Raw genomic sequence first — 12,756 nt, 5'->3', positions numbered from 1 at the left:
CTCTAAAATGATCATTTACCATCTGCTCAGTACCTACACCATAATCTACATCTGTTCTAATTGGTTCTTCTAATCTAACCGCTGGCTGAGGTTCGCTAGTACTACCATGTTCATAATCAGTTTCCCCATGATGATACCAAATTTTGTAACTTCGTGTAAACCCACTCAAATATAGATGAGTCCAAACATCCCACTCTTGAATAACCTTTTTATTTTTACAATTAGAGCAAGGACATCTTAACATACCTGTTTTTGCTTCCGGTTGTAGGTGAACTAACCCCATGAATTCGGTATACCTCGTTGGTATTCTTCCGTAAGCAATCTCGTGTTCGATCCAAATGAGGTCGATCGATCCAGAACGAAAATAATTTGAAGAAGACATGTTTTTTATGAATCAAAATCGTGTGTAAAGAGAGTGAGAGGGAGGATGAAGATATGGAGTGAATGAAGAGGAAGAGGGGTGCTTGTATTTATAGTTGAAATCCTTCCGATAGACCGAGGAAATTCCGACGGAATTCCGATGCCAACGGCTAGTTCGTCGGAATTTCCTCGTAATTTTTAAAATCCCCCAACGGCTCTCCAACGGCTCTCTAACGTCTATAATATTTCCTCGGAATTCATCGGTTTTTTCCGAGGAATACAATTTTCCTCGGTATTCCATAAGAATATTCCGACGGAATGATATTTCCTCGGAATTCCGTCGGTATATTCCGAGGAAATTCCGAGGAAACCAAATTTTGTGTTTCCTCGGAATTTCCTCGGAATGTCCTCGGGATTTTCCGAGGATTTCATTTTCCGTCGGAACGTCCGTCAGAATACCGCTGTTTTCTTGTAGTGATTATGACCATGTTTTTATGAATATTTCTGAGTAGTCCTATTATTAGATTAGGGTTCTTCAAAGGGTGATCTATGTATTGCTAATATGAACTGTTGTTAGGATTGATGACCCTAAACTTGGTATCCTTTGCGGTGAGACTGATGTCATCCGTGCTTAGGAGAAGGCGCTTTGTTTTCCCGGTCTCTTGACCGTTCTTGGTGTGTCGCGTGTTCTTCTTCGCAGCTGCATGACTTATGCCCCTTAATTCAGAGCCACCGGAATTGACATGGATTACTCTATCTTGTCTGGGAGGTGAAGTAGGAACAGCTTCAGTGGGATGTTTGTTGGTTTCCTTGTTGAGGAGATTTGTGGCTTTATCGGAAAGGAAATCCCTGAGGTGTCCTTTCTTCAGTAGCTCGTTGACCACGATCCTTAGTTCGACGCAGTCTTCCGTCTTGTGACCCTGGTGACAATGGAAGTCGTACCACCGGTTTGGGTTCAAGAAGGAATCGTGTGCTTCAGAACGTTGATCAGTGCTGGTTTCGATATAGGCAGATGAGAGATATCGGGCCACGTGGAAACATTCATCCCTTCGGCTCTCTCCAGGGCCCGGTTCTGGTACCTGTCCCGGTTCCTATTTCCTGCCTCTTTCCTTTGATGGGATCCTTCATCTCAATCATTTTTTGTCTGGTTGGAGAACTTCTGATCCTGTTTTTGCCGAACCATAGCTTCACTTGCGACATCCTCCTCCCACGTGACATGTACCCAGGCTCGGGATAGTACGTCTTCCATAGTCTTGCACTGATACTTAGTCAGCTCCTTATAGAGGTCCCCATTGGGGAGAAGACCCCTTTTTGAAGGCCAAAATTGACCCCTCGTAAAGGTCATCGACGGTTTTCTCCAGGCTCCTACTGCTTGCTAATTGTTCCACGAACCTTTCGGTGAGAGTCGCAAATGAGCGTATAGATCTGTTAGGCAAGTTGATGAACCATTGCAAGGCAAGCCTCGTCAGAGTCGAACCGAAGCTTTTGCACATGGATGCTTCTCTCAAATCCTTCTGGATTGCTACAGTGAGCATCTGTTGTTTATATTGGGCGACGTGGTTATCTTGGTCACCGGTACCATCGTATATCCTCTCATTGGGGAAGGGGAATTTCTGCGGCATCTCCATCAGTGCGATCTCCCCCGCAAAGGGGGTGTCAGCATAGGAATTTTGATCGCTTCTTCGGATGGGAGGAGCTACACCCGGGAGCCTTTCGACCATTGATTGAATGTTATCGAACTTCTTGGAGAATACTTGCTTAAGATAGGCAGTCACGGTGGACTTTGACGCCGTTGCTGCTTCCAACGTCTCCTCTTTGTCTTCCATCTCGGAATCGCTGTCCCTTCTGATGTGGGTTCGAGCTTTCCTCGTTGTGCTGTCTCCAGTCTGCTTCTCCCCGTCCTGCGGTTGAGATCGTTGGGCTTCATCACCTTCGTAGGTGAGAGTGTTGAGATGTTGCATGGGCCGAACCTGTTTTCGGAATCGACATCATTTGTTGCCCGTCGTATGTAGGGCTTGATTCTCATCTTGGAGGATAAAAATTTCAGCTTTGAGCTGGCTGAGCTTCTCGGCGCTTTTCTCCAGCTGCTTGGAGTGCTCGCCTAGTGTCTCTTTTAGGTTTTGAAATACTGAGAGGATTTTGGGATTCTCGGTAGTTGTTTCCCGAGCTCTGAATAACTCGGTTACTTGGTTTTGAAGAGCGCCGAGTTGAGCCTGTAAATTGATCTCCCTCGGAGTAGCCTGAAAAAGCTCGTCGTTATCTTCTATTGCCATCTTCACGTAGCTAAGATTACTCCCCTCCTTCTAGCGCCGAACTGTTGGGTGATTTTTGTGTAGGATATTTGTGAGTACTACGGAACAATAGAAGAGCTGAGAAACAAGTAAGAATAGAGAGCAAAGAGATGTTTTATTGATGATTTGAGCAGGAACTACAATGTTTGGTGTATAAACCCTAGTATAGCCGTCTAGCTCTAATCTCTTAGTCTCTGAAAGTCGATCCCTTGTTCTAGGGTATGGGCTCCCCTTATATAGTTGTGGAGAGTCGGCTAAGTAGGTATAGACTCTTCCATATTCGGAAATATCGAAGAATCCTTTATATAGAAAACTTCCATTTTATCCGGAGGCAGAGACAGAAGCATGGCTAGGAACCGAGATCCCTCCTTTGCAGGAACATGGAGGCTGGTATCTTACCCGAGGCCTGGACAATATTCATACCGGAGTATTTTTCCCCAATATGTACTATCTTGTATTTTGTCTTTGTATTTATCATATTCATTGTCAATAATATTAGTCTAATTTGAGTTAATTATCTCAGAGAAATATTCACAAAAATATTTCCGTTCTATTTCCAGAATCTAATTCTATTCCTATTAAAATTTTGATTCATCGTTTTAGCTCCCATGCATTATTAATTACTGATAAGAAATAAAACCAAACTTAGAAATGTTATAACAACTAGGCTTGGACGTTTGGTTTTCAGTTCGGCTCCAATTTGGTTCATTCGGTTTTCAGTATTTCGGTTCTAGAGATATAGAACCGTTCAGTTATCAATGAAATTTGGTTCGGGTCCAGTTCGGTTCTTACGGTTTTGGGTAACAATTATAAGAACCGGCTAATATCCGATAAAGTTTTGGTTCCAATGCAGTTATTCTTCGGTTCCGGTTTTTTTGGTTAATTTTGTATAATTCTGGGCAAAAAACAGTTTTTGGAGGTTTTCGGATATAAATCGGATTTCAAATAAATAATAATATTTTAGATTAAATTATTGAGGTAGTTTGGTTCTTTAAGATAATTTGGATAATTTAAAATATTTTGGGTATAAAAATATTCTAGTATTTTGATAGTTTCGGATAGTTTGGTGTATACGTATTATGTTAAAAATATTTGCTATTTTAAATACTAAATATAATTAATATTTTAAGGTATATCAATTGTATTTCGGATATTCGGATATTCGGATACCCATTCGGTTACTGGTCGTCTCCTTTCAGTCGAGTTGCTAAAGCACCTCTCAGACGGTTCGGTTTCGTTTTTTTTTGTTGTAGAAATACACGAACCTGTCAGTTATTTTTGAACTTTGGTTTCGGGTTTGTTTTTGTTTGTTCAGTTTCCGGGTCAGTTTTTGGTTGTTTTTATGCCAAGGAATAGCAACAACTGCCCCCACCCAAATTTTATATAGCTTCGCCACTAGCAAACACTAGTGAAAATGTGTTTTTGTGGTCTTGGCGAGAAGAAGTGTTTTTGGAATTTATACGGAAAAATGTTTTTTTTTGCGGTTTTGGCGGAGAATTGCAATTTTGGCGATAAAATGCGTTTTGAGGTTTTGGAAAGATAATGCGTTTTTACGGTTTTGGCGGGAAAATGTGTTTGTGTGTTTTTACGAGGAAATGTGTTTGCGTGTTTTTTTACAGTAAAATGCGTTTTTGTAATTTTAGCTGGTAAATGCATTTTTGCGGTTTTGACGAAAAAATATTTATTTGCAGTTTTGGCAGCAAAATGCGTTTTTTTCGTTTTTGCGTTTTTGGCGAAAATATGTGTTTTGCAGTTTTGGCGGGAAAATGCGTTTTTGCTGTCTTGACGGGAAATTTTCTTTTTGCGGGAAAGTCTGTTTTTGTGGGAAAATGCGTTTTGCGATTTTGGTGGGAAAATGCGTTTTGCGGTTTTGGCAGAAAATGTGTTTTTCGAATTTGGCCGGAAAATGCATTTTGCGGTTTTTTTTATTTTTCGTGAGTAACAAAATGATATTAAATTTAGGTTTGTAATTTGTGAATTATATCAAGGGTATAATAAACATTATACCATTTTGACAGAACAATCTCCATCCAGATAATTCAATTTGGTTCAGCTGGCTAATTTTAAAAATTAAGGCTAAATGTATAATACTCATATAGATGAACCATCCAAATCTATATATATATATATATATATATATATATATATATATATAAAATTGTTTGCCTCACTCCTAGGCTGTCCAGCTGGAAACTCGCTTTCTGACGGACTGACACGTGTCCGACTTCTGTGAAACGCACCGTATCACTTAAGCGTATCGGTAATGGATTTTGATACTTCGTGTTGGGCTTGAGTTTCCACATTGGTATTGGGCTTCGGTTTTGTTGATGTTTGTTACCAAAATTGTATTCCTCGCCGATTTAAAGGTACATTATCTCCCACAAAATCATATATCCAATCCTCTTCAACATAATCTTCTCAAAAAATCAAGAGAAAATTGCTAATTTTGCTTTCCTCTTAGCCATTAAATCGGCGCTGTTGTAACTCCTCCGTCGCGGTTCGACTCCCTCTTGTGATGATCATTGGAACCTGTCGCAACCTCCCTCCTGTGACGATCATTGAATCTACACAATGATAGATCTTATTTGAAGCTAGGTTTTTAAATCGAAATGAATCAATTTGATTATTTGAAGCTAGGTTTGTTGAATCGAATTGAGGCATATTGATTATACCGAATATGGGTTTAATTCAATTGATTCAATTTCGTAGGTGGGTTGAATCAAATTAATGCAAAGATTTTCATCTTATTAATTTTCTGAAACGACAACCTTTAAAAAAAACCTTTCTTCTGTTACTGTCAGTATATAAATTTTTTGTTTGTTTAACAGATTTGAGAAGAAGAAGAAAGGAACAACAATGAACTCTGAGCAAAACAACAGCACAAGCTTCCCACCAACTGAGCCAGAACTCTGCGACAATAGATGCGGTTTCTTTGTGTCTTCCAACATGAACCTCTGTTCCAAATGCTACAGAATTCTCCGAGCCGAGGAATATCTAACCGCTGTAGCAAAATCTGCTGTCAAGAACTCACTTAAGCTTCCATCTTGCAGTCTCATTATCACACCAGAGCAAAAACAGCCTCTTGAAACCGAACCAGCCTCTGTTGTTGTAACCGCTGAGCCGTCATCAGCTCCTATAGCCACGGGACAGGAGGAGGCAGAGCCATCGAAACCTGCACGGACTAACAGGTGTTTCAGCTGTAACAAGAAGGCTGGGGTTATGGGGTTTAAGTGGAAATGCGGTAGCACGTTCTGCAGAAGCCATAGGTGCCCAGAGAAGCACGAGTGTAGCTTCAATTTCAAAGAAGTTGGACGTGATGTAATCGCAAAGGCCAATCATGTGATCAAGGCGGATAAAGTCGTAAGGATATGAAAAAAAAACAAACCTTTTCTTTTTATAAAGTAATTTGGGGGTCTCCATATTTCGTAAGATCTCTATCTATCAGTTAATTATAATCAATATATTCTTATATTACTATGGTGTTGTTTGTACAAGAGGGAGGAGATACCAGTACCACATTGACTCTTTTTTATATCTGTTGCTACAGATTATTGTTTTCTTTTTTGAGAAATGTTACATATTATTGTTATAATTTCTATATATTTATTTGCATATAAGCTCCTTAGTGTTAAAAAGCTCTAAACACTACATTGAAGTAACCTAAATGTTCCAGATGATCAATAGTTTTAAAAAATTCATTAAACACTCTATATTCTTTATCATCTTATTCTATTAACAAAAATTATTAATAAAATGTTTAATAACCCAAAACTTCTTTTTAATCAATAGTTTAATTACAATCTAACTAAAAAATCCATCAATGTGAAATTATTTTAGCACACAATATATAATATCATCTAAAATACATACACTTCAGATTAAGAACAAAAACGATTTTTTCTGTTATTGTGTCTACACATTTTATCAAATGCAAATAAAAAATGTAAAGCTTATCAAAATGATTCCATCATTTTATAGCTCAAGATTAGAAAATTAAAAATAGAAGAAAATATAACCAAATAGTAATACATAATAGATTAAAAGAGATATGTTAAGTTATTCTAACTAAATAAATGTAGAATATATTTTAAATATTTATGTCATGAATTCTAAGAAAAACTATAAACATAGATCCACAACTGTGTAAAATTAAAATATATTGTTATATAGTCGAATAAGAGAACAATATAAAATAATGTAAGAGAATGAATTAAACTAGGTAACTTAAAATTAAACAAATAAATCAACAATTCTACACCATTATAATAAAATCAGAATAAAACTTCAAATAAACAATCATAAGGTAAAATTTATTTAATTGTAATGGGAATAAAACTGAATAAAGAAAAACAATTAATAAAATAATAATTTATACTAATATAGAACAAAACATTTTAAAATAAAAACAAATATTAAACAAATATCAAAAATATTTATTCTATATTTAAATTATTTTTAAATTGTCATCCCGCCCGTAGGGCGGACCGGCCCTAGTGACTTATAATTTAAAGTCTTAACGAAAAAACTCTTATCTCCATTCAGAAGGGGCATTCAGATGATATAACTCCCCTGACTTGGATAGCATGTGTCTAGACGGCAATAATCCATGTCATTCCCAAAAAGTATCACATTATTAGGACCACAATGTGGAAATGAAACATGGCCCCTTATAATCAACATGTTTTAACGCATATGACTTATTGACTTGGATAGCATGAGTCTAGACCGCAATAATCAGTCATTCCCAGAAAGCATCACAGTATTAGGACCACAATGTGAAATGAAATTTCCAATTGCTTCGCCCATTATAATCAGTTGTCTGCAAAATTTTATAAGCGCAGGCTGTTAACAAAAAAAAACCATTAAAAAAAAACTTTGAGAAGCATGAAATTGTTTATCTTTCTTACTTTTATTTCTCTCGTGCCTCTCGCAGCACATGGGTTTAACGCTGAAACTGATAGGCAAGCCTTGATCGAATTCAAGTCTCGAGTTTCTGAAGACAAAAAACTTGTCTTGTCCTCATGGAATCACTCATTCCCACTCTGTGATTGGAAGGGCGTATCATGTGGCCGCAAGCACAAGAGAGTCACTCATCTTCACCTGGGAAAATTGTTATTAGGGGGAGTGATATCACCATCAATTGGTAATCTTTCGTTTCTCATATCACTTGATCTCTATGGTAACTCTTTTGGTGGTAGTATTCCTCAAGAGGTGGAAAAGTTGTTTAGACTTGAATACTTGGATATGGGGTTAAATTTTCTGGGAGGAGAAATTCCAATTGGTTTGTACAATTGCTCTCGATTATGGAAGCTTCGTTTAGATAGAAATGATCTTGGAGGAGGTCTTTCTTCAGAAGTAGGGTCGTTAACGAAGCTAGTTCATTTAAAGGTTTTTTTAAACAATCTAAGAGGAAAGCTCCCTGCATCTCTAGGAAACTTGACATCTCTAGAAGACATTTCATTATCAGAGAACAATTTAGAAGGAGAAATTCCGAGTGATGTAGCTAAACTGACTCAAATAACGAGTCTTCTTCTCCAAATAAACAATTTCTCAGGTGTTTTTCCTCCAGCTATCTACAATCTGTCCTCACTTGGGGCTTTAAGTCTCGCGAATAATCATTTCTCAGGTTGCCTGAGATCTGATTTTGGAATTCTGCTTCCAAATCTTAGATTGTTAAATGTCGGAGGGAATGATCTCACGGGATCCATTCCAGCAACACTTTCCAATATCTCGACTCTTCATGCCTTGGGACTGCATGAGAACAATCTGACAGGAAGCATTCCTGCTACCTTTGGAGAAATACCAAATTTGAAACGGTTAACTCTTCAGTCTAATTCTTTGGGAAGATACTCTTCTGGAGATCTTGAATTTATCAGTTCTTTGACTAACTGCACCCAACTAAAGGAGTTAAGAATTGGTGGGAATAAGCTTGGAGGTGACTTTCCTATTTCCATTGTAAATCTGTCAGCCGAACTCACAACTTTTGACTTTGGAGGAACCCTTGTTTCTGGAAGAATTCCTCATGACATTGGGAATCTAATAAGCCTGCAAACACTTTTGTTGGATCAATGTATGTTGATTGGACCACTCCCTACCTCTCTTGGGAAGCTTTTAAATTTGAGGGTTTTAAATCTATTTTCGAATAGATTATCAGGAGAGATACCAGGTTTTCTTGGCAACATCACTATGTTAGAAACGCTTATTTTGTCTAACAATAGCTTTGAAGGAGTTGTTCCACCAAGTATAGGTAAATGTAGCAATTTGCTACAGCTATATATTGACTCTAATAAGTTAAATGGAACAATACCTCGGGAAATTTTGAAAGTTCGGCCCCTTATTACCCTAGACATGTCTTGGAATTCCTTGAGCGGCTCTCTGCCAGAAGATATTGGACAGCTAGAAAATCTTTATACACTTTCTGTTGCCTATAATAAATTATCAGGGAAACTCCCACAAACTATGGGAAAATGTCTCACAATGGTAATTCTTTCTCTGGAAGGAAATCATTTTGATGGAGGTATTCCAGATATAAAAGGGTTGCTGGGTCTTCAAAAAATTGATTTGTCAAACAACAATCTATCTGGACGTATACCTGAATATCTTTCAAATTTTTCCAAGTTGCAGTATCTTAATCTATCTGTCAACAGATTCGTGGGAAGCGTGCCCACAGAAGGAATATTTCAGAATTCTACTATGGTTTCTGTATTTGGAAACAATGATCTATGTGGAGGGATCACAGAATTTCAACTAAAGCCATGCCTCCCACAAGAACCACCAACGGAGTCAAGGAATTCATCCCGTTTAAAGAAAGTTGCAATTGGAATTAGCGTATGCATATTTTTCCTTTTCCTATTGTCCATAGCTACAGTGTCTTTGATTCGGTTAAGAAAAAGAAAGAAGAACAATCAGAGCGATAATCCAACCTTAGACGTCTTCCATGAGAACATAAGTTATGGTGATATTCGAAATGCAACAGATTGCTTCTCTTTAAGCAATATGGTTGGGTCAGGCAGTTTCGGTACAGTGTTTAAGGCATTGCTTCCGACGGAGAACAAGGTTGTTGCCGTAAAAGTTCTAAACATGCAGAGACATGGAGCATTGAAGAGTTTTATTGCAGAATGTCAATCTCTCAAGGATATAAGACATCGTAATCTTGTAAAACTGTTGACAGCTTGTTCAAGTATTGATTTCCAAGGAAACGAGTTTAAAGCTCTCATATATGAGTTCATGCCGAATGGAAGCTTGGATATGTGGCTTCACCCAGAGGAAGTCGAAGAGATTCGTCGGCCCTCAAGAACCTTGACACTTCTTGAAAGGCTCAACATTGCCATAGACTTGGCTTCTGTTTTGGACTATCTTCATGTTCATTGCCATGAACCTATAGCTCATTGCGATCTCAAGCCAAGCAACATCCTTCTAGATGATGATTTGACTGCCCATGTTAGCGACTTTGGCCTAGCTCGTCTTCTCCTCAAATTTGACCAGGAGTCTTTCCTCAACCAACTAAGCTCAGCTGGCGTTAGAGGGACCATCGGTTATTCTGCCCCGGGTAAAACTAATACACATGCAAATTTTAAATGAAGAAAACTATTTTAGTTTTTTTAATCCAGTTTTCTTTTTTGTGAATTATTGTGCAGAATATGGGATGGGAGCGCAGCCATCAATACATGGTGATGTGTATAGCTTTGGGGTACTCCTTTTGGAAATGTTCACTGGAAAGCGACCTGTAAATGAGTTATTTGGGGGAAACGTTACCTTACTCAGCTACACCAAATCAGCCTTGCAAGAAAGGATATTGGATATTGTAGATAAATCAATTCTTCACAATGGTCTCAGAGTCGGTTTCCCTGCTGCTGAGTGCTTGACTTTGGTTTTGAATGTTGGACTCATGTGTGGGGAAGAATCCCCAATGAACCGCTTGGCAATGAGCGAAGCCGCAAAAGAATTAGTCTCAATCAGAGAGAGATTCTTTAAAGAAAGAAGAACAGTCAGACACTGAGGTGTATATGACTTTTTCTACAAACTTCGCCACCCATTTTTAAGGGGCTTAATTTGAGGCCTTTACGTTATCATCTTTCACAATTTCAGTTTTTATTCTATGAAACATGCGGCATTTTGTTAATGAATGCTTGTGTTATGTGCAGACAATAGACGAATGTTGTGTTACAAACTTCATAATAAGTCCTCAATGTTCTTTTTAATCCAGTTATATTTGGAGTATTTGGAGTTTCTCAGTTTTAGAATACAAACTTCAGATTTTTCCCTGTTTATCAAGTAATCTTGTTATGGTGCTTCTGAACTATGTCACGTTGATAAAAGCATTCTCCTGGGAAAATAAATAAAAAATCAATTGTTCTGCAAAATATGAAATGATAGTAGGACAAAATTAAACAACACACCTTTCGTCACTGCGGGTTCCGGAACTATAGAAGAGGAGGTCGACTAAGTCTCTTGCTCTCCTCAATACAAGGTTCTCAATTTCTTCTCAAAAATCTCTTCCAAGTTTCCACCTTATTTCATGTTTGACATTGCTGCACATAGAACAAGATCAATACTTGTAATTTCAGTCCAAAATTTTCCGTTTTGAAGGTTCCTAATGTCTTTTAGGATGACATTGAATGTTTTGAAAGTGTCAAGAGAGAGCTACAAACGGTCATGAGCTTCCCACTATGTGGTATTGAAGGAATGAAACGAATGTCCGTGAAATCTTTGATAAGGCTCGTGAGTAAAGATCAGGAAATTCTCTTTACTATTTCTGTCTTTTTTTTCTATTTATACAAAGCCTTAATAACATACGGTAATGGGTATGTAACAAAAGCCCAAAGACATAATCCTAAAACTTATATCTCCTAATATCCCATGTGGGAACCGAAATTTGTTCGACTTTAGTAAATGAAGGAAAATATAAATTTTCGATTTTTCTTGAGGATCCTGATTCTTTGTGAGGGCAATGACAAGTGATCAAATAAATGCTGAAAATATGAAAAGACAACAAAACGAATTTATAGCAAATCTTTATTTTGAATTTGCGTATGAGCATCTGAAAAATATATTACAAAGGGAATCAAATAACATTGACAGTAAAACTAAAACCTAACTAAGTTTGTTAGCATAGCCGCTTATGTAGAGAAGACCTATGCAAGCCGCAGGTCGTTTTAGCAAAACACGTAAAAGGACAGGAAAAATATTTTGACAGATTTCGGAAGTGGATCTTATGAAAAGTTGCCTATGTATCCTTTTGAGAATCAAGCCGAATGTTGTTCAGTTTACAGAGTTTGAAAAAGAGATCGAACTGCCTTTGTGAGTTCGTTATATACCATGGATTTTACCAGTTTTTAGTCATGGTATATAAGTATTTTAGTGTCTATTTATTATATTTTGGAGTCATTTTTAGTGTCTTAACAGGTTCATATATGTTTTAGAGCAATGTGGTGATTTTAGAGCATTTTGTAGATAAAGATAGAAGAAACTATTAGCTGCCCCTCAAACCAGCCGAGAGTCGACATTAAAGTCAAACGTCGATCGACAACTATCACTTGTTGTCAATCGGCAGCAAGGCGCGGGAAGCCGGCCGCATGTCTTGACTGACTTATCGCCCAAGTCACACAGCAATTACAAAACTATCACTGGCCGACTTATACCTCATATTTTATGTGCTTTACCATTGTCTTGGGCAACACACGCTTTTCATACTTTTTTATTTTCATACTACAAAATTTAGGGTTTTTAGTACGTTGGAGAGAAGATCAAAAACTCATTCAGTGCTTTGTATTGGAATTCCAGTTTTTTATACCATATTCTATTATATGCAATTTATTCAGATTATGGTCATGTATTGCTTGATTATGTCTGAGAAATTCACTTGTTATTTTAGGGTTTATTAGGGTTATGAAGGATTAGCCAAAACTATAGAATTGCTAAGGTAATAAATATCATTCAAGGAATTGCTTGTAATGCTTATGTTATAGAGTAGCTAATTAGAACCCTGATTTTAGGATTGTGGCAACTACCACGATAGGTTCTACACTAGAATAGATTCCTTTGATCTAGAATTGCGAGAAACAAGTGACATCCGATTTAGTTAAGACTGGTGAAATTATCGATC

General features: G+C 37.5%; 2 protein-coding genes across 3 annotated transcripts; both read left to right on the top strand.

Moving 5' to 3' along the window:
- The first annotated feature begins 4,997 nt into the window (after positions 1 to 4,997).
- LOC103844377 (zinc finger A20 and AN1 domain-containing stress-associated protein 7-like) lies at positions 4,998 to 6,249 on the top strand. Of its 2 annotated transcripts, none has more exons than XM_033282269.1 (2): positions 4,998 to 5,017; positions 5,480 to 6,249. In XM_033282269.1, the coding sequence occupies exon 2, from the start codon at positions 5,508 to 5,510 to the stop codon at positions 6,021 to 6,023; it is 516 nt and encodes a 171-aa protein (XP_033138160.1). In that variant the 5' UTR covers positions 4,998 to 5,017; positions 5,480 to 5,507; the 3' UTR covers positions 6,024 to 6,249. The 2 variants fall into 2 exon arrangements, with proteins under 2 accessions (XP_033138160.1, XP_033138159.1); XM_033282268.1 differs by lacking the exon at positions 4,998 to 5,017 and adding an exon at positions 5,059 to 5,246.
- Positions 6,250 to 6,480: 231 nt separating this feature from the next.
- On the top strand, positions 6,481 to 10,877 carry LOC103844376 (probable LRR receptor-like serine/threonine-protein kinase At3g47570). The gene is made up of 2 exons (XM_009121174.3): positions 6,481 to 10,200; positions 10,289 to 10,877. The coding sequence occupies exons 1-2, from the start codon at positions 7,536 to 7,538 to the stop codon at positions 10,648 to 10,650; spliced, it is 3,027 nt and encodes a 1,008-aa protein (XP_009119422.1). The 5' UTR covers positions 6,481 to 7,535; the 3' UTR covers positions 10,651 to 10,877.
- Positions 10,878 to 12,756: the final 1,879 nt, after the last annotated feature.

The sequence above is a fragment of the Brassica rapa genome, chromosome A10 (genome assembly GCF_000309985.2).
Source record: "Brassica rapa cultivar Chiifu-401-42 chromosome A10, CAAS_Brap_v3.01, whole genome shotgun sequence".
NCBI lineage: Eukaryota > Viridiplantae > Streptophyta > Magnoliopsida > Brassicales > Brassicaceae > Brassica > Brassica rapa.
This window is presented reverse-complemented; position numbering and strand designations above follow the sequence as displayed.